The sequence below is a fragment of the Acartia tonsa genome, chromosome 12, assembly GCF_053477335.1.
Source record: "Acartia tonsa isolate MP-2025a chromosome 12, ASM5347733v1, whole genome shotgun sequence".
Classification (NCBI taxonomy): Eukaryota; Metazoa; Arthropoda; class Copepoda; order Calanoida; family Acartiidae; genus Acartia; species Acartia tonsa.
Window position 1 is genome coordinate 28744606 of NC_137271.1, and position 20926 is coordinate 28765531.

At 30.4% G+C, this 20926-nt stretch overlaps 2 protein-coding genes across 2 annotated transcripts; one reads left to right on the top strand and one right to left on the bottom strand.

Annotated features, from left to right (window-relative positions):
- The first annotated feature begins 3144 nt into the window (after positions 1-3144).
- On the top strand, positions 3145-7278 carry LOC145334078 (uncharacterized). Its single transcript, XM_080179361.1, has 4 exons — positions 3145-3228; positions 5010-5176; positions 6083-6182; positions 6466-7278. The coding sequence occupies exons 1-4, from the start codon at positions 3205-3207 to the stop codon at positions 6946-6948; spliced, it is 774 nt and encodes a 257-aa protein (XP_080035487.1). The 5' UTR covers positions 3145-3204; the 3' UTR covers positions 6949-7278.
- Positions 7279-7446: 168 nt separating this feature from the next.
- On the bottom strand, positions 7447-20377 carry LOC145334146 (uncharacterized). Its single transcript, XM_080179449.1, has 6 exons — positions 20217-20377; positions 19808-19912; positions 17341-17414; positions 10022-10103; positions 8375-8440; positions 7447-7994 (listed from the first exon to the last, which is right to left on the bottom strand). Exons 1-6 carry the CDS (start codon positions 20287-20289, stop codon positions 7882-7884), a joined length of 513 nt encoding a protein of 170 aa, XP_080035575.1. The 5' UTR covers positions 20290-20377; the 3' UTR covers positions 7447-7881.
- Between the last annotated feature and the right edge of the window lie 549 nt (positions 20378-20926).

Below are 20926 nucleotides of genomic sequence, written 5' to 3' on the forward strand. Positions count from 1 at the left end.
GGTTATCCGGCCGGATAACCGGCCAAATTACTACATATTAAAGTATCAAAAAAGGATATAGTCCCTTTCGTAGCAACGCACCTTAAGGGGCGATTCGTTGTATTTTTAAAATTGCTTTTAATAGGTTATTTTAGGTTAGGTTAGGTTATATTTGGTTAGGTGATTGCCCCGCAGGGTTAGGCAATTGGCCCCGCAAGGTTAGAGTCCCCTGCGAGGGGCTAGAAATAGGAGGAAAGCTACTGTGAAAATACGAATAATCGCTCCTTTAGGGGCGTTGCCACGAAAGGGACTATACCCGCAAAAAAAAATTTATTCATATACTGGTGTTTTATATTATACTAGCGGCTGCGTCCCTAGTATCTAGGGATATTAGAAAGGACATGAAAGTGCAGAAAAATAACTTAAAACCTTACAACGACTTTTTTTTATAAAAATTAAACGGACTAAAACCACCCTGGGACCTAAAAAGGAGAACCATATCGTTCATCAGTTAGCGAGATCCTTCGCTACAGACAAAAAAAAGCTTACTACTTTATATAATAGGATAAAATTAAGGTTAAAACTTAAAATTAAGTAACTATTAAATCTCCTTAGCAAATAAATCTAATTACTACCCTCAATATGTAATATCAACCCCTAACGGTTGGAGGATGGGTGGGGAGGTGGCGTTAAATGCCTGCCCCCCCCCCCTCAGTTTTTTCTATCCCATTTTCAGTGTATAAAAGGTAGAGGGCTACAACTGAGTGACTTTCGAAATATGGGTATGAAACATAACCAAGAGTTGAAAATTTGTAATACCTCCTTCCTGGCGGGCACAGGATGCCAGCAAATCTGGTAAGGTCATTCAGGTAAATAGTAAAAATATTTTTTTACTTAAACAAAGCATTTCTTGTTATCTAATACTAAAATATCCTATAGTCGTACATCCTCATATGTAATATAGATGTTCAAGTCGATTTCAGGTTCCAGGTATAATCCTGCAAGTTCTGAAACCTCCAGGTCTCCAGAAATCTTTAAACGGTTTCTGTGACCGCAACTTTTTACTTGAAGATTTCAAATTTTAAACTTAAGCTTTTTTATATATCTTCATGACTTATTACAATTTCATAAAATCCGTTGCCATTTACCTGCCAACCATCGGTTTGCGGCTGGCAGCTGCCAAGGACTGCTGCCACCGCCAAAATTTATGTTTTGAGATTTCTAATATAGAATTTACATAAAGATAAACATATTCAGAAAAAAATTTTCTTCTAGCTTCAATAATAAGAAAATTACAGCCATTTAAGATTTTAAAAAACAGAGATTTTTGTTGTAAAATATAAAATACTATATTGCCGGATATCCGGCCGTATAGTTTCAATATCCGGTATCCGGCCGGATATTGAAAATGGCCGGATATCTGGTCGCATATCCGGCCACACCGGATATCCGGCCCAACCCTAATACAAACCATTGAAAAAAACACTCCTAAAATTCAACAAAAAACTAAAAAGTTGTATACTAAAAAGAAATTATAAAAGTAATATTTTATTATCAAAAACTTTGAAAATGCAAGTTTAAAAGGCATACCTTGTTGAAACAAATAAATTTTTATTTTAGATAATGATATATCATTGATTAATTTTGGTCAAGAGTAAGTGGATTTCAATAAAATACTTTTTATTCAATAAAAAAAAACATCCAGTATAATCCAAAATCTGGGCCTATGAGAAGCTTTACTGTAAAGGAGAATGAGAACAGTTCAGCAGTTTGTGAGATTCTTTGCAACCAATAAAAATACAAATAGAGATAGATAGACATCCTATTACTTTATTATAAGGATTAGTACAAATTAAGAAGATGTCCGTGTGTTGATTTAAATTGCTTCTTTATTAAAATTTCAGCTTTGGTAACATAGAAGGGCAAAAGTGAGATTTTCTAAAATTAGGATAGGTCCGTCCGTCTGTACCGGATAGCTTTTAAGTTTTTTTTAGGCATGTTAGAAATGTCCTTTTGATTTGAAACTTAACATGGTGATTTCTGTAGCAATCATAAAACGCAGCATTTCTGTATTCATTACCAGAAATCCCATAGGTTTATCAATTGTGAAAGAATATTTTATATGATGTAATGATCCGATTCATCTGATTTTTGGAATTATGATGTTAAATTATGGATTTTAGCATCCTTGTTTTTTTTTTGTAAAATTGGCTTGTTTAAGAGAAGATTTAGACACTTTTTGGCAAATAAATGGCTGGTCAATTCGTTTTATAGCAATATTGTTTCTAATTTTATATATAACTAACTTATATTACAGCTAGAGGTCTAAAAAATGGTGTGTGGATTCTCATTATAACATAGTCAGTAATTTCTTTGCTTCCTTAACCTCAAACTAATAGGTTATATCCATAGACACATTGTTTCAAAAATATAATTTTATGAAACCTCAAAAAATATTTTTTTATTTATAATAATTTTGCTTTAGTCTAAAGATGAATTCTATACGCACTATGTATTTATACCCTAACTGAAACTATATACTATATAACCGACAAAAGAAGGCCTACAAATAATTGGGAATAACCATAAATAAATAATTTTCTCAGTTATCTCGCAGCGCACATAAATGCGCGAGAAAAAAAAATTATTTTATGCGTGTTTTCTTCTGTCAAGTCTTCCCCGTGCATCCTAGAATCTTGGCTATTTCAGATTATTTATAGTACTTCTCATATTGCATATTAATAAATTACTATAAACAAATCTCAAAGCATTATATTTATTTTTGACTTTTAATGACCTGACTTATATTGTTCATTACATGCAGTAATATTGAATCGAATTTATGTAAAAAGATAGTACATTTTTAGTTGTAGAAATTTTTTAAACATTATTATAATTTTGATAAAGTATCGAAAGTAATTTATAACTATATCAAAGTAAAACAGTGTCTTTCAGTCTATCCGTCTGTCGGGTGTTTTGCAATTTTCAGACTTTTCCATTTTTGTTTAAATCAGCCAAAACTGGCGAAAAAACTGCTTATAAAGTTAATGGAGAAATTTTCCTTATAAATTCTTATTTATCATTTTTCATAGAAACACACGACCTGACCCCCTAAACACACCCCTGCAAATTCTATAAATTGTTGTGTAAGCGATTGTTTTCTTCAGTAGGATCTAAGCATCTGAACCGCTCGCACGGGAATACTACAGTTTATTATCTACAAAAATGGATAAATTTGTTTCTGCTTTGGTAGGTCTATAGTTAATCAGGGGTTGACAAGATTTTTTATTATGAAGATCCAAATTTTTTGGTTAGTCCATTAATTTTTCTGAACAGATTGAAGTCATGAAATTGGGGAAGCTATAGTTTAGGAAGTTTCTGGGATTGTTTTATCATGGTTTAAGGCAATTTAATTTAAGTCTTAAGATGGTTTTAAGCTAGGGTCGCAAGTATTGTCAACATATCTAAAAGCAAAGCACTAAAATGAGAGGGAAGGAAAAACAAATAATAACTCTTGTACAGAGTTAGAACTTAATAAGCTGAACAATAATTAGTAAGTCTAATCAAATTGTGCATATATTTGTTGCAATATTGTGTAAATTTCTATAGGATACATTAAAAGGACATATTTTTGAATTTGATTCTATTATCTATTGCTTATAATATTGTACCTAGCTGTCCTAAGAATCATTGTTCCAAAAGCTATAAATTAAGTTTTGTTAAAAAAGTTAACATTATTTCAAATGGACTTACTTTCTGGTAATGATTTAACAGAGTTTAGCTTTCTAAATCATAAACAACTGTTATGATATAAAGTTTTAAATCGATAGGACAATTCTAACATGTCTAAATTAACGAAACGAGCTAATCATTACAGACAGACGGAGTATATATATGTAAAAGCTTCGCTTTAAAAAAAGTTTATACGGTTTAGTTGTAACTTTTTTTGTTTAACAGCATTTTTAATTTTTGGTTTCATCATACAAATAGAACAAATATATAATCTTTTGAAAATAACTTTAAATCTGCTCAGGCAATCACTAAGTTCTATCTAAATTTGGTTTGTATCTAATTTTGGTTTTTGCTGCCATTGTTATACACAAGGGGGGAAAATATTTTTTTGTTTAGCAAATTCTTCCGTGGTTATAAAAACTTAAAATGCATAAAAAGAACAATAAAATTAAAATGCAAAGCATGCACAGAAAAGATATTTAAAGTTACCTTATTGGTCATTGTTTATTGCTTACCTAAGGAAGCTTTTCTGCAATTTTGCCAATTGTGCTTAAAACTAATTATCCTTAAATATATAAAAAGTAACAGAATGACTGTTTGTCTGTCTGTGTGTACCAAAAGATATCGCTAACCGCCGAAGCGATATGGTTCTTCTTAACAATGTAGCACCCTGGAACGTTTATAGCAATTTTTGGGAGGGTACCACTACCCCACCAAAGAGAAATCCCCCATAGAAAACAATGACCCCCCCCCCCCAAAAAAAAAAGAACCTAACCTTAAAAGTCCGTTTGTGATGAATACATAAATAGGATTAAAAAGATATTTCCTAGATTCAAGAGAACAACTAACACCAAAAGTTTAAGACAACCTACAGAATTATTTTTTTCGATTCATTGTCCCATCCCCGTAACCCTGAAGTTCTATGACAAATAAAGAAAACATTTATAGCCTAAAATTTGCGCATTTTCTAAGCCACAAATGCTTTGCAAAGGTCACAGTGATGATTTTTATCATTTTTAATTGGTCTTGTAATGTGCTTTATATTTTTTATTAAATCCTATTGCAAAGTATGTCTTGTAAAAATTGTATTTATCACTTTATATGTCTAAAATACTAGGTTTCTTAATATGAATATGAAACTCTAAGCCAAAAAGTAGGTCGATAGAAATGGATAAATAGAAAAAAAAAATTCTCAAATATTCGTCTCTTAAAATTTTCGAAACCATACTCCATACGTAAAAATAACTACGCTAATGTATAACATTATTATAAAAAAAAAAGCATTTTACTATTCGTAGGTATTTGTATGTGTGGTGAAGCTGGGTGTTAGCACCCCCTACTATCTCCCCCTGAACTATGCAGCCTCATACATACACCCAGCTCATTACCATCACCATCATTCCTTTGGAAACTCTCTGTTCTTGTATCTCAATCCATATAACTCTCTGGAGCCACATTTCTCAAGGTAACATCCTGATATTAAAGTAAAAGGATGTCTGTTTGTTTGTTTGTTTATGAAGCTCAAGATCTTTTCACTTGGTGGATTTTACAAAAAAAAGTTTCTGGAAAAATTACCTTACATCCTCCAAATTTGCTATTCAAATTGAAAATTAAATTGGAATTCTGATTAATACCTCTTGTTACTATGTACTGTTAAGCAAAGAACTAACAATTGCAGACAAACAACCCTTTGATTGCACAATCATTGACTGCAATAGTTATCAGCTTATATTTTTTTGCACAAAAAATCTCTCTACGTGTTGTACATATGACACTGCAAATTATGCATTGGTGTTATATAAGATTTTTTTGTGGGATCGCAAATGTAAAAGAAAGGTTAGTTCTTTCAATAAATTTATTTTAGACATCTGCTTTTCCAGTTTCTTATTGGCTCTTGATTTAGCACTAGCGGCTACGCCCCTAGAGCCTCCCCCAAAATAGTTATAAACCTTCCCGGGACTTATGAGAAGCTACCCTATTAAGGAGAACCCGATCGGTTCAGCGGTTAGCGAGATCCTTCGGTACAAACACACAGACAAACACACAGACATCCTGTTACTTTAGTATAAGGATACTTTACTTTAATGTTAATATTCTTATAATTTTTTTCAGTTTGGCTTCGAAACCGATTAATATCCGGTGATAAGAACCGGTTCTGAGCCACACTGAAAAATCATGTATCGTATTGTATCATAATTAGTTATCTACGAATATAAAAATATGCAATCATAATATTAAAGCAAGTTTTGTTGGCTTGTGCCTTCGGCATCTCGGGACTAACAAAACTGGTCTTAATCTTATAATTTAAAATGTTATATCCGCGGAAAGCTGTTTATAACACGATGGGATAAATAACTATTCTGTGTTTTAGAAACATTGTGGATCCTAACCTGAGTGGAGTTGGTCTAGTTGAAGATTTTGATATACCTAAACCTTTAATCAAAGCTGCTCTCAACTATATTGAAGCAAAGGCAGGATTAAAGAATATGTAAATAAGTTTGAATTTAATAGTACATTTCTCTCATTGCGTAAAACAGTTAGAACACTTGTCAGATGTTTTTGTGTGTATTTAATGAATTTTAAACTAAAATTGTTGTCTTTTAATTTAAATTAAGTGAGAGATATTTTTTCTGTGCCAAGCCCCTTTAGGGTCATAATCCCTGGTGCCTAACCTTGCGAGGCAATAGGTAATAGAATATCTTTCTGTCAAAAGTTAGTTTTATCGTTACATATCCTTTAATCCCTGAATGTCAGGATTACCCTGATGATGTGTGCAAGTCTATAGTGATCTCTTTCATGAGCACTCTGCTCGAGGGAGGTTCTGTTAAGGAGGGAACAGCTGCCATTGAGAAGATCTACACTGACCAAGTCCTAAGAACCGGTTTCTCTCAAGCCACCGGGGCCTGTAAGGCTGCTGAGAAAGCATACTTGAACGCCCTGGCATTGAAGACCAACCCCCTGAAGGCCGCCATGACAGATTTTATCTATAACTCCGGCAGTCCTAAGATTGACGACCCCTGCGGACAGGCAGCTAAAGCATTCTTTGACGTCTCTGCCCAGGGAGCCAGCTATGAGGATGTGCTTACTGAAGCAACAAGAGTATTTGTCAAAGCTTTTAATCTGTTGAAATCTGAAGATAACTGGTATGACAATGCCTGTGCGGATACTGCTTTGGTTTACTTGAAGTCCAGTGGCAGTGAAGGCCTTGGTTCTTTCTTGACAAGATCAGGTCTATAAATACAAACTAGATTTAAATTTAAAGCTAGTTTTTAAAATAAAATAAGGCTGTTTTACAATATTCAAAAATAATTAAGCTTGAAAATGAGTCATTTTAAAAGATAGTTTAGGCTATAGTTTTAAGATTGATATCCATTGCAAAGTTTAAGTATTTAAAGCATTCGTACTTATACCAAAGAATATACAACCAAAGATGTAGATTATTTTTGTGCTGTGTTGATAATAGTTTCTTTAATCTTGTATTAGTTATTAACCGTGTGAGCTAAAGATTATTGAAAGATTATTATTACAGCTTTGTCATTAGTTAATTAATAAATTTTTATATAGAAATATTGTGTATTTTGTTAATCAGAGCTTTCTACATTTATAGTTTGTACGTCAAGCCGTCCGTCTGTAACAAAAGCAACATGCATCAAAAACTAAATCTAAAGATTAAGATATATTTTTAGTTACAAAATTTCAAATTTATTTTTAAAGTATACACAATCTTATATAAATATAAACAAGAATCAAAACATCCATAAAAGTATATCTATTAAATACTGTCATTTATGACTTAATTATGCACGTGCTTTGCTTAAAACTTATGTCTAATCATTTTAGATAATTCAGAACCTTAAAAGTATCTTCTAATGCCCGTAAGGGATCATGAAAAGAAAACGAAGTAGCGGGTTTCGTTAATTTTATTTTAATAGCTTTTGATAGGCTTTTTTAGTTATGTTAGGTTAGGTTAATGTTAATGATTGCCCCGCAGGGTTAGAGCCCCCTACAGGGGCTAGATATAATAAAAAAAGCTACTTTGAAAGTACGACGAAACCCGCTACTTCGATTTCTTTCCATGATTATCTTTTAAATCAATAGAACAAGTTTAAAAGGCATAATTAATGATAAAAAAAGGACACATAGAAAAACATAGCTTTTAAAACTGACATATTATGTTATAGTAGAAATAGATAGAACAGGCCTTATAGCTACTCCGGATAATTTCTGCTTCTGTTCAATAAAGAAATACAGAACATACACGTGAGATACCAATATAAAGGTTCCTGAAAAAGATAAATGTTATTATTTCGTGTGCATGGTGCTTTTCTCCCCCCTCCCCCACACCTCCTTTTTTTACTTTTTATAGGAAAATATCCTAATTTAAGAGATGCTGCGCTGAATGAATAGGAGATATGCTGTTGCTTTCAAAGTTAACTTGTGGCTGCGACCCTAGTATATAGAGGATAAAGGGCAGTAAAATAGCCTAAAACTATAACAAGACCTAAATTTTAGGGAGATCTTACAGGCAAACTTTACATCATAGAATATGGAAATGAATTTATTTTTGAACGTTTACCATAAGCCAGCGGTACCAAAGAAAATGCTCTTGTATGTCCATCTAGATGAATAAATCCAACTATGCCTACAAATATAGAAAGTTTACCATAAGCCAGCGGTACCAAAGAAAATGCTCTTGTGTGTCCATCTAGATGAATAAATCCAACTATACCTACAAATATAAAAAGACTAGAGTTGGCTCGATATAACTATCTCCCTATTGGCTAGTTTTCTATATGCATTTATATTTCTCAATAAATCTATTTTCCTCACCCGGCATTACTATTTAAACGGAAGTAAATATTTAATAATTTAAATGATCTTAAAAAGATCTTTTAAATTATATTTTTTTCTTTACATTACCATCACCAAAGGGTTTATTATATGATTACAATTTTAGTTCAATATTTGAACACACAAAGTGTCGCCACAATCGAATTCTTTTAAAACAGAGTTTTCTTAAATTTATTATATCATAAATTTAAATTTTCTTTTTTATGATTAGAAATTAAATACTTCATTATAATGTAAATAGCAACATGAAATAAAAAAAATTAATTTATTTTTAATAAAGTGAAATAATGGGTCTTATCGTTCTGGGCAATGAGAGTTTATTATGGATTATTGGAGCACTATAAGTTTTTAACGAATATTCCTTGGAAAACTTGAGCTCGTTTATAGACATTTATTTCCTATATAGATCTGACATGGATCTTGAAGCAATTAAGCAGGCCGTTTTGTACAGGTTAAAAATTGGAAGATTTCATTAAATAAAAGTTATCGCAAATATACTTAGTAAATAAACAAACATTTGATGGATAATAGATTAATGGGCGTGTTAGTTAATAAGATAGATATATGTATGAATAGAAAGATTAATAGATGGATAGATTAATTGGCATGTTAGCAAATAAGGTAGATAGATGAATAAATTAACCCCTGAAATTTGGGCCTTTTTCTCTACCTTCATTTTCTTATTTTTAAAATCTAAAAGAATATTTTTTGCAGAAAATGTTTATTCTTTTTAATTTTATATCAGAAATTTAAATACATGAATTTCGGCGGCGGTCGGTGGGAAAGGACATCGGATTTTTATCAAATTTTAGTAAATCAAGAGCCATTTAAATATGAAGAACTAAAGAAAGGATCAGGTCCCGCAGGATCATACCTGGAACCTGAAATTGACTTGACTTTGGATTTACTACTTAGTATTTTGGTATTTTAGTATTTTGGTAGCATAAAAGTTTTTATATTAGTAAAAATTAGAATAATAAATGGATGAACGGTTGGATTGATAAATTGATTAATGATTGGATTGTTTGATAAAATAAAGTATGAACAAAATAAATCAACTAACAATAAAAATTGATTTTATCAATGTTTTAATTTATAAATTGATTGGTAGAAAGCAAAAATAAGGTATTACCAACAATCGAAATAAATCTAAAATAATGGAGAGGTCTTCAATTTTACAATGTGTTGCCCCCCAACGACAGCTGAAAACACGTATAGGTTTCGTGATTTTTTCCCGAATAGGAATAGAGAAATTAATATAACAAGTACGACATCATCCATAATAAGCGAAGCACTAATTATCAAGGATAGACAAACGGAATTAAAAGTTAATAGAGAAGGTATTTAATATTCATAAAAAGAAAAGGATGTTATCACGAAACCTTTTACAAATGAATAAATTAAAATACCCTTTCTTTTGCTTAGTTAATTGTAGAGTAGCTTCACTACTGATAATTACCTAAACCAAAGGCCAGAATGATATTGATTCCATAAACAATTAGCCATGGAAGGCAGAACCAACATCGACGTAAGTCAAGGTTCATAAAATAAGAAAAAAATATAAGTACTTAAAGCAGGTGTAATTGATTACTTTATTATTTCGAAATAATGTTTCTTGTTATAAGAAAAAAGGTTGAAATAATCTCTAATTCTTCAAAATAACCATTCCCTATCTTAATGTAAAACAAAGATGACAACATCAATTAAAGCGAAGCTATGAAACGATATGACAAACGAACATTAGAGTGTCAGAACTGAATATGCAGAATATAAGTGTTAAGTCTATACAAAATGGTAAGTAAATTTGTTTGCAAAACTGCTTAAATACAGCATACTGTACATACATACATTAATTATAGAGATGCTTCGCTTATAACATTGTACCTTGTTGTAAAGGGAATCAGTACTAAAAAAAATCAGATGAATATGATAATCATATTATACAAAAATTTGTTGTCAAAAAAGTTTAAAACAGAGAGCCCATTAGATAGCATCATTATATCTTCACAGAAAGATGGACACGATCACTTACAAAAGCAGTGGCGTGCGAACCGAAGGGGGCATTTGGGGCAATCGCCCCCCCCCCCCCTAGCGACCAAAACGCCCCCCCCTTCCCCCCCCCTAGCCACCGCCCCCCCCTAAATGTTGAAAAATGCCCCATTTTGCCCCCCCCGGTCAATAAAAATGCCCCTTTTTGCCCCCTACCCTTCAAAAAGCAAAACTATCCCAAATTCAAAAAAAAAGATCAAGAAATACTCCAAAAAAAATTTTTTGGCGCTTCGCGCCAACCAGACAGTTACTATTCATTTAACCTTACCAAATTGTTTAATTAGAAATTAGGTTATAATCTTTTTTCACTGAACATAACAAACCAGGTAATAGGAAGTATTTTATTTTGTATAATATACACTTTTTACCAAAGAAATTTTGTACATCCCCAATGATGATACACAAAATCACAAACCCTTATTTAGAATTAGTGGATGAAATGTATGGAAACTCGACTTAATTAACCAACTAATCAAAATTCCATTAAAGTCCCCAAAGTTGTTGAGCCAACGAATAAGAAAATTTTATATGAAATATTGGGGACTAGTGTAATAAATAGCCCAAAAACCCCTCCCTCCCTGCATATTTGAAGAAAAAAATTTGCGCTTCGCGCCCTTCCAAACGGTTTCTGCTTTTTATCACATTTCATTGTATATTGTGTTTTTATTTCTTTAAAAACATGTGTAAACAACAAATATTTAATCAAAAAGTTATTTTATATAAAATAGAAACAGCGTTGATATTTATCTAAGCCTTTTTCTCAACACTGTATGTCTGTCTAAATGAATAACTATATATGATGTCATTTTATTTTCAGGATAAGTTTATCATTTTTTTGTGTACATACCCTTACAAAAAGACATGTTTTTTTATGGCAATTTTCATTAAAAACCATTAAAACTAACTACACTCTATATTCCTAACCTGATCAAATACGCCACTCTTGTTGTCTTTAATTGATTTTAGTTCAAAGGGGGAGGAAATATTTTAGGTGCGCTTCACGCACCGCCCTTATAAATCCTTGGAAACACCACTTAATCAAAAATTAACAGAGTTTTAAAGTGCCATTTAAAGAGGGTAGGATATGTTGATATAACTTTTTAGCTTCTCTATAATTCACTATGGCTGTCAGTACGTAATGCTAAGGGGGAAATGTGATTTTTTCAACTGCAATTAAAGATAGAAGGCTAAAACTTAATGTTAAAATTCCCATCATTATGGAGTATAATTAACTATTAAATCATGGAGGTTGGACTGCTTTTCAGGACGTTTTTGGCTATTTTTGTATCTTTTAAATTTCAGGTATAGTCCCTTTTGTGACATTGCCTCTTAAAGTGTTCACGAAGCTGGAATTAAGTTGATATATGTCACTGATTAATGTTTTTTAAGATTACTTTTTTGAGAATTAAGTCTTAAATACTTCCCATTTAAAAATAAATCAAACTTTAAAAAAACGAATTTATTCCCTTGAAAACATCGTTGTATTTTGTGTTTTATTATACATATCTAAAAACCTATCAAAATCGACAAATAACAATCTTTTAGTTGAAGTTTACTTGCAAATTTATAGTAAAATAAAAGCTTTTGTTACATACCGTATTAAACTAACCAAAAAATGTTGAAATTGTTATCTACGGATAGATTTAAAATTTTCTTCCGATGGTCACAGAAATAAAGCCATATATGGTAATGAATATCACTGATAATGGTACCTGGATTTTCATTTTTTCCTTTATTTAAAAATTTATATGAATATCTAATTCTACATATCTACATGGCTTTAGATATGTGACGTTAAAAATCATTTAAAATCAGTTAATTGCTTTGTATATGTATGATAAAATGTAATATAACCATTGAACAGGATACATACAGGCAATTGATAATATTATAATTGAAACTATAAAATTAAGCTATTCTCGGGACCATCAATAATGTATCATCTTAATTAAACTGTTTTTAAACTATTTTTGAATGGGGGGTCAAAAATATACTAGGACACCTATAGAATCAGACTGCAGAGCCCAAATTTGAATTAAGTCCCCAATAAACTTTTTTTGGGGGATTTAAAAATTAATTTTTACTGTTGCTCTGGTCATTTTTACCAGATCAAAGGGTCTTTTTTTACTTCGTGTAATATTGTAACTTAGTGAACAATTTTATATAATTCACTTTATACTGATACAATAAAAAAAACATTACTCTGTTCAATGGAAATAATTTTTTTTTCTAAAACAATTAATTTCATTGAAAAATCTGACATAATACAATAAAAAACATAATGCTGAATTTAAACCAATTAGAAATTAGAATTTCCGAAAGAGTGTTTTCACAAAGTGACTTATTTTAAACGTAGTTAAATAATTTTATTTAATAAAAATGAAAAGAATGAAAACCCTACTCATAAAAGATACATACTTTTTAAAAATATTTTTAAAAATATGTTTGAATAATCTTATTTTATATCATATTTGTATATGTGACAAAAATAAATTTGTTGTATTGCATAAACATTTGTTGTCATCTTAATTTATTTAACCCTTTACAGCCAATTTTTATGTGTTTTAATGTATAATAAACATGAAACATTTTTATGTTAATTCATTGACATATTGTAAAGAATTAATTTTTAATTAGTATTGATAGATAAAATCAAAAGACCTAACTCTACTGTATACTTGCATACAATATTTACGAAGCAAGGCACTCTAAAAGCTGAGTATTTTACCTACAAAGGGAAGAAACATCACGATTCAGTAAAAATTATTTAATCCATAGTAAAAAATAAACTTTAAAATCCTAATAAAAATTGATGTGGGCAATTGTTCTCATTTTTGGCTTTGCAGTATGATTCTACAGATGTCAAAGTATATTTTTAATATACCTTTTAAAAATAGTTTAAAAACAGTTTAACGCCTATCTCAAAAAATGCTTATCTCAGAAAATGCTTTTCTAAAAACATTTTAAAAAGTAAAGCATTGTTTTATATTTAGCAATCAATATATTAATAAGAATATATTTTAATATCATTAATATGACTTAATTATATTCATTTTGTATAAAGACACATTCATTTATTAAAAATTGTTAAGATAAAGTCCAAGCTTTTTAGCTCTAACTAGTGGCTACGCCCCTAGAGGCCTCTAATGGTACTTTAAATGTTTTTTTTTATATTTAAAATATGTCTATGTTGCGTTTGACATTTATGTTTCATTGAATGCTCTTTGTTAAATCAAGAAACATAATTTTTTTGTTTTCTTGTGATTTCTCTTAGGAAGGTGGTGGTACCCTCCCCCAAAATAGTTACAAATCTTTCCGGGACCTATAAGAATCTACCATGTTAAGAAGAACCTGATTGCAGCGAGATCCTTTGGCACAAATATACAGACACACAAACATCCTGTTACTAATAAAGTAACAGGATGTTTGTCTGTGTGTTTGTACTCTCTTTTGGAATCATACTGCAGAGCTAAAAATACGAATAGGCCCCCACATAATTGGGGGATTTTAAAGTTTTATTATCAATTGAGAAAGTTTTTACAGATATTAAGGTTTTATTTTATTTTGGGGTAAAATTCTTGCTTAGATTATATTTAATTAATTAACTAAAATTTATAGAAGATATTTAAAAGAAACAAACTTTAAAATGTGAATTAATTAAAGGTTTTGCTGTAAGTGTTTTCTAAGATAGGCGTTTTTTGAGTACAGACAGGTTGAATTAAACACACACACACATACACACAGACAGAGTACGGACACCACAGAACTTGATTGTATTAAAGTTTATTCTTCAAAACATGGAATAGGATAAAGAGCACACAAATTCTATTCTTTTAATAAATTTATATATAAATCTGTTGTATATGGATGTACAATAATTAAAGCAAGGCTTTATTTTAATACTAAACAAAATTACGTAAAGATGGTTCCTGAGATATTAAATCAAGTCAGTTTATAAAATAACATGTCTTTTCAGTTATGGGAATACAATTATTTACTTATTATAGTTATTGAAATTGTCCTATATTGGTCCAAACTTATAACTTAAAATACACTGAAGGGACTGCAACTTTTACAATATTTAAAAATGTTTGGTTTCTATATTTCAACTTAACAAAATTTGTTGGTACCATTTGTACAATGACAGGTAAGAGAGGGGACGAAGAAAGAAAGAGGGAAATACAAACGGCTATAAGTTGGGTTTATAAACAAAATCTGTATGATTATAAATCAATAAATTAATAAACTTGTTTAACCAAGTTGTCGAGATTTTACATAATATCACCAGGGACGTCCTAGGGGGTGGAGGATAAAGGGGTAGGCATCCCCAAAATTTTTAATTTTTACCCCCCTTAAAATAAAAAAGCTTAGACGTCACTAACTCTATGACATAAAGATTTCTCCCCCCAAAATGAACTTTGTGATGCTGTAGGCATCTCAGAAATTGTAATTTTTAATTCTTCCCCCCCCCCCCCCCCCAATAAAAATGCTTGGACGTCCTTGAAAAGTATGATCTATGTTATCAAGATTTTCAATGATAAACAACCTTTTTGTTTCAAAGACCCAACTCTGTGTGAATGAAACAGTGATATTACTGGATAAAAATTAATTAAAATCAACTTATATATTATACAGATTTTATTTAATTGACGACCTTTTTGTTTTAAATCCCCAACTCTGTTGAATGAAACAGACAACTACTTAAAATAATGGGCCCTGAATGTTTATTTTATATGGATTTTTCATTTAAATAATGTTTAGTTGAAACTTATGTATATTGATTGTAGGAATATGAATTTAAGGCTTTAAAAAAAATTAAATAAAAAACAAAATTTGGATATCTAGGGTTTAAATATAGGCAGGTATTTAGAAAAATTTGACTCTTTTCCGATAATTGGGAGAAAAAAAAGATTGCCTCTGTTTATGGAAAACCTTTAGTAAGACTGCTAATTTTTTTGCTAGATATATATAGCAAATGATATTTGTTTATTCTTTTTGCCCAATTTTATTCTTAAATCATGTATTTTCTGAAGATTTCAACAATTTTTCATATGTTAGTGTACCTGCATAGATATATCAATATTTGGTAACTGATTTTACGAAATTAACGCAGGTTTTATATTTAATTGTAAACCAAGTTTGAACATTTATTTCAAAAGAGGTGTAGTACAACAAAATTTTTGTAGTATAAATTTCGTTGTTTTTATGTGTAAGCAAAGAAAAGGGTGATTTTTCCTTAGTCTTATAAGTGCACAGATTGTTGTGGTATTTTTGTGAGAAGTGGATCTCGGCATTCTTAATTAATTTATTTCTACCTTTATGGAATTTTTAAGGCATTATTCAATGAAAATTACTTAAAACATAAGAAAAAGTAAATAAAAATGCAATTTGAAAAATTAGCTTCGCGATCACTTTAAGGTGCATTTCGTCGTATTTTCACAGTAGCTTTTCACCTATTTATAGCTCCTGCGGGGCCAATTGCCTAACCCTGCAGGGAAATCACCTGACCTAACTTAACCTAGAATAACCTTTTAAAAGCTACTATGAAAATACGACGAAATGCCCCTTAAGAGGCGTTGCCACAAAAGAGACTATACCCTATATTTCTAAGAGATTTTTATATGTGTAGATGAAAGGAGAAGTAATTTTTTTTTTGGATTATAATATTTAAAAAAATTAAATTTCTCGCTGATTCGTGCATCCAGTATGTAATTTACTTTGACTGTCATCACACAACATACAGGAAAAAGGATTTGTGACTTTTTCTACCTAAAATATATATTTATTTCAACAGATGCTCTTTAAATTTACTTGTCTGTATTCTTATTCATGATTTTTTGTGCTTTGCTACTTAAAGATGTTGTCATCCTTGTTGTCATACAATAAATAAATATTTAAAATCAGTTTTACATATTAGGTTAATTTTTGGTAAATTATTTCCAAAATGAGTGTTTTTATCTCCCCCCCCCCCCAAATTTTTTTAATGAGGTTATTCATCCTTCCTGCTGAGATTTTATAACATCCCCTTCCACCCATAAAAAATGTTTTTTGGTGGGGGGGGGGAGGTTAAATTATCTTCTGTACTTTTTTTTCAAAGATGCTTTCTAGCTCCCTTCACTTCGGTCATTGCAGGGTGGGGAGAAGGGATGGAGGAGAAGGGATGGAGGAGAAGGGATGGGGGAGAAGAGATGGGGGGGGGGAAATGTGGGATATAAATGGGAAAAAGGGATGGGGGAAGGGATGGGGAAGAAGGGATAAGAACTAGAAGGCCCAAAATCAAATAATCCCACCCCTTAAAACGCCCTTATTTAAAATTAGTATATATAATCAAAATGCCCCCCCCTAAAGCAAAGTGCCCCCCCGGGGCACTTTGATTTAGGGGGGGGGCAAAATTTTACAAAATCTTCAAAATGCCCCCCCCTAGACAAAGTGCTTCGCACGCCACTGTACAAAAGCTAAGCTTCGTTACAAAGAATAGTTATTTGTCGCATCGTATTTTAGACAGCTTTCCATCATATTAAAATGAAAAATTATTAGGTTAAAACCAGTTTTGTTAGCCTCGATGGCCCCAGGGTAAAAAACTGACATAGGTCATGTGATTTTTATCTAACATTCGTGAAAAATTATCTGTAATGCGATGCTATTCATGATTTTTCAGTATAGCTGAGAACCGGTTCTAATTCACCGGATACAAATCGGTTTAAAAGCCATGCTCAAAAAAATAAATTACCTTCTTGAATAATCTTTATTGCAGCCACAAATGAGGAAAATATTTGAAATCATATTCACAAGACAAATACTTGCTGAAAAAAAAAGAATTTCTTTACTCGTATTTGTTCATCAGGCACCTCGGGGCTAAAAAACTAGTTTTAATCTTTTAATTGTACGTACATTCTATATCCGCGGAAAGCCGTTTATAATACAATGCGAGAAATAACTATTCTAGTGTGGCTTCGAAACCGCTAAATATCCGCTGGATTAGAAACGGTTCTCAGCCATACTGAAAAATCATGTATAGCTTTGTATTACAGACAAGTTTCCACCAATATTAAAATAAAATCATAGAATTAATAGTTAATACAAGTTTTGTTGGTCCGGGACTTCTGCCCCTCGGGGCTTACAAAACTGGTTTTGATCTTATATTTTTTCATTTCAATATCCGCAGAAAGCTATCTATAGAACTATGCAATAAATAAATATAATCGATATTTATGTTCTAATGCTGTTTTGAGAGTTTTGCTTGGTTGTTCATTGATTTTTGTTAAAAATTATTCTTTTAGATTTCTATAAATTTTCCTTGCATTAAAGAACAATTGGGTTACATTAAAGCTTGTATTTCAACGAGTGCATATTTACAAATATAAAAATAATTACACATTAACAAATATTTAAGAATAACCAGGATTTAGGAGCTTGAGTCTCATGTTGCATAACAGAAGTTTTACTGAAAAATTAGAAAAATTCAATAAATTGTTAAATTAATTAGAAACTCAGATAATTGATTCAAAAGGATTAAATTAACAAATTTACTAGATTCTATTGTATTCATTGAAATCATCCTTTCAGCAAATGGCTTACAGTTTAAAAACAATAAATAACAAATATTCTAAATTATTACAATAACCCATTCAGATAAAAGGTCTTACATGGCATAAAAGTAACAATTAAGAACTGAATACTAATAAACAGTTATTTCTTTCCAAAAGTATCAAAAAGATTTGAATTAATCAAGTAGTTAGGAAGAGTTAAATATATAAATCATTACCGGACATTGAGTCTTCCAAGCTCAAGCAGGCAGGTTTTTCATTCCAGGTTAGGCTAGGCTGTAAATTTATTAGCTAAATGAACCTAAACAGCTAGAATTAATAGCATAGATTGAATATGTCAAAGAGTTTATTTGACATATCCAACCTAAAAACATACAATAAATAATAAATTATATGTAGAATAGGCTAGATTTAAATATTCCAATTTGTAGCTAGGGAATTTAAGATTAGAATAATTAAATAAATCAATCAATCAATTGCTGGGATTATCAGCAGTAATAAAATCTAATAATTGGCTGGGGTTTACAGCAATGTACAATCAATCAATTTGCTGGGGTTTACAGCAATGTACAATCAATCAATAAATCAAGTAATGAAGATTAGTGTACTAAAAAATATACAAATTAATTTATTATAACTTCTATTGGGACAACTGATCCTACTACTTGAAGCTATGATAAATCAATACATTAAAAAACTTTTACACTTTCAATCTCTAGGAAAATCTTCTATCAATTAGTAATTCTGATAAAAATTAATGTAATATCCAATTACTAAACCATAGGTCAATAAGTTTACTTTAGTTTAATCCAATCTAATTACTCTATGGATTTGAGTAATAAAAATAATAAATCAATTTAGAATGGGACTTACCACTCTGGATAGGTTTGTTCTTGGTAGCTGGCCTTCTTGGACTCGAAAGGACTTAATCTTTAGTAGCTCTCTCTTTGACTACTGGTTCAGACTACGATTCTATTGTTGTATTCCTTGGCTTATATAGGCGTTGTACATGCTCAAAACCAGTTCTTTGTTTGTAAACAATAGTGTACAGCAATGACTTTTATATATTTATTGCATTATTTTTCTATAATTTACCACGAATTTCCTTATGTTTTTTTTAGTATTTTAAACATAAAATATCGTTTTTAATAAAAATGTACAAAAATAGTTCTTTTTTGCAATGGAATAATAAGTGACATAGAATGTACACTAGGTACTTTTGAATGTTTAATTTTTGCTCTTTGATTAGGATAAAATTGAGCTACGATTTTTTGCCATTATTAAACAAAATAAAATAAAAATATTTTCAATTTCAATTTTTTCTCATTGCCTTAAAATCTCTCAAAACAAATGCCTAAAAATTTTGCCGATTTATCTAGGAATCTTCAATTAAAAAATGATTATATATGATAATTTCAACATATAGAAAGTGTGAGTCAAAACAGCTAAAAGTAATAGGTTTGTCAACTTGAACATTTGTAATTATTATACCTTGTCGTTTTAAGAATCATAAAGATAATTTTACAAAAATATACAGACTAAACGAAGAAAATTTTTATTTCAAAAATTTTGTTTTTAAAATCAAGAAACCTTAAATAGTAATATTATAAAATACGAAACCTTAAAAAGTAATATTTTAAAATACGCACCTAAAATATTGATATCAGTATAAAATACTAATGTATAGCCAAGAACTTTTCTCAGTTCTAATAGAAAATACCACATCAGTATAATGGTGGCTGGTTCGAATATCACTAAAATATAAAAAAAAATCTTTATACTTACATATAGAGAAAAATTATTATTTTTACTTTAATATTTTTTCAGTAGCGAAGCTACTCTATAGCTTTAAGCTCCTAAATGTCCTTACGTCTGAAATAACAATTTAAATAAGATGAAGTTGATTTTAAACGACTTTTAAAACTTTAACTCCTATATAATAAACCTTTCATCTACTTTTAATATATTTGCTGCTCATATTGGATTTAACATCGTTTTAGCTTGTTATTGCTGCGCCACTTTTAGACACAATTGTCTAAACTATCTTTAAAACCCTACATAACATAAATCCTAATGTAAGAACCCCAGTTCTCAGCCGACAGAAAACTATATGGCAACCAAATGAAACCATTTTGAGTCATTCAAATTTTATTTTTTTTCACTTTAATAATATCATTTTCGTGCTTTATTGATATTATCTATGAATATTATGCACTATAATCAAGTGTAGAATGTTTATTTACTGATATGTTTCATACATTTTATTAAGAAAATATAACACTTGTTTTAAAATATATTGTTTAGACTGATCTGTATTATTCAGGGAGGAATGGGATAATGGACTGGAAATTACTCTAGTACCCAAAGTTTTATAGATATTATCTTTAATGAGTTGGTTTAAAAACTTTAGGTTACTTTGAGTAAATTTAGCCTAAGTTATTCCTAAGTTCCACCAATCTCTTTATGTACACAAAGGGTAATATTGTTTATCCTAATTGGGGTTGTCTGTCCATCAATTTATTGGTAATTATTATCTTGTTACTTGGCATTATTTAATCCTATATACCAAGTAGCTTAAATACGAGTGTATGTTCAATGTTCATGTACTTAGGTCCAATAATATCTTGCAAACGGCTAGAGTTATCAGTTTACAGTAAGCTTCATATTGGTCTTTCTTAGATTTTATATTTTGTTATCTTAAAAACTACAGAATATCAGAAAGGAAGGGAATATTGAGCTGTATATTAAACTAGTCCACAAAGTTTTAT

Coding starts and splice junctions, on each gene's coding strand:
- LOC145334078 (XM_080179361.1), top strand. CDS start 3,205: ATGGATAAATTTGTTTCTGCTTTG. Junction 3,229..5,009: donor ATAAATTTGTTTCTGCTTTG/GTAGGTCTATAG, acceptor TACTATTCGTAG/GTATTTGTATGTGTGGTGAA. Junction 5,177..6,082: donor CTGGAGCCACATTTCTCAAG/GTAACATCCTGA, acceptor TCTGTGTTTTAG/AAACATTGTGGATCCTAACC.
- LOC145334146 (XM_080179449.1), bottom strand. CDS start 20,289: ATGGTTTCATTTGGTTGCCATATAGTTTTCTGTCGGCTGAGAACTGGG. Junction 17,415..19,807: donor TACTGATATCAATATTTTAG/GTGCGTATTTTA, acceptor TTTTTTTTTCAG/CAAGTATTTGTCTTGTGAAT. Junction 10,104..17,340: donor ATAAAGATTATTCAAGAAGG/TAATTTATTTTT, acceptor TCTTATTTTATG/AACCTTGACTTACGTCGATG.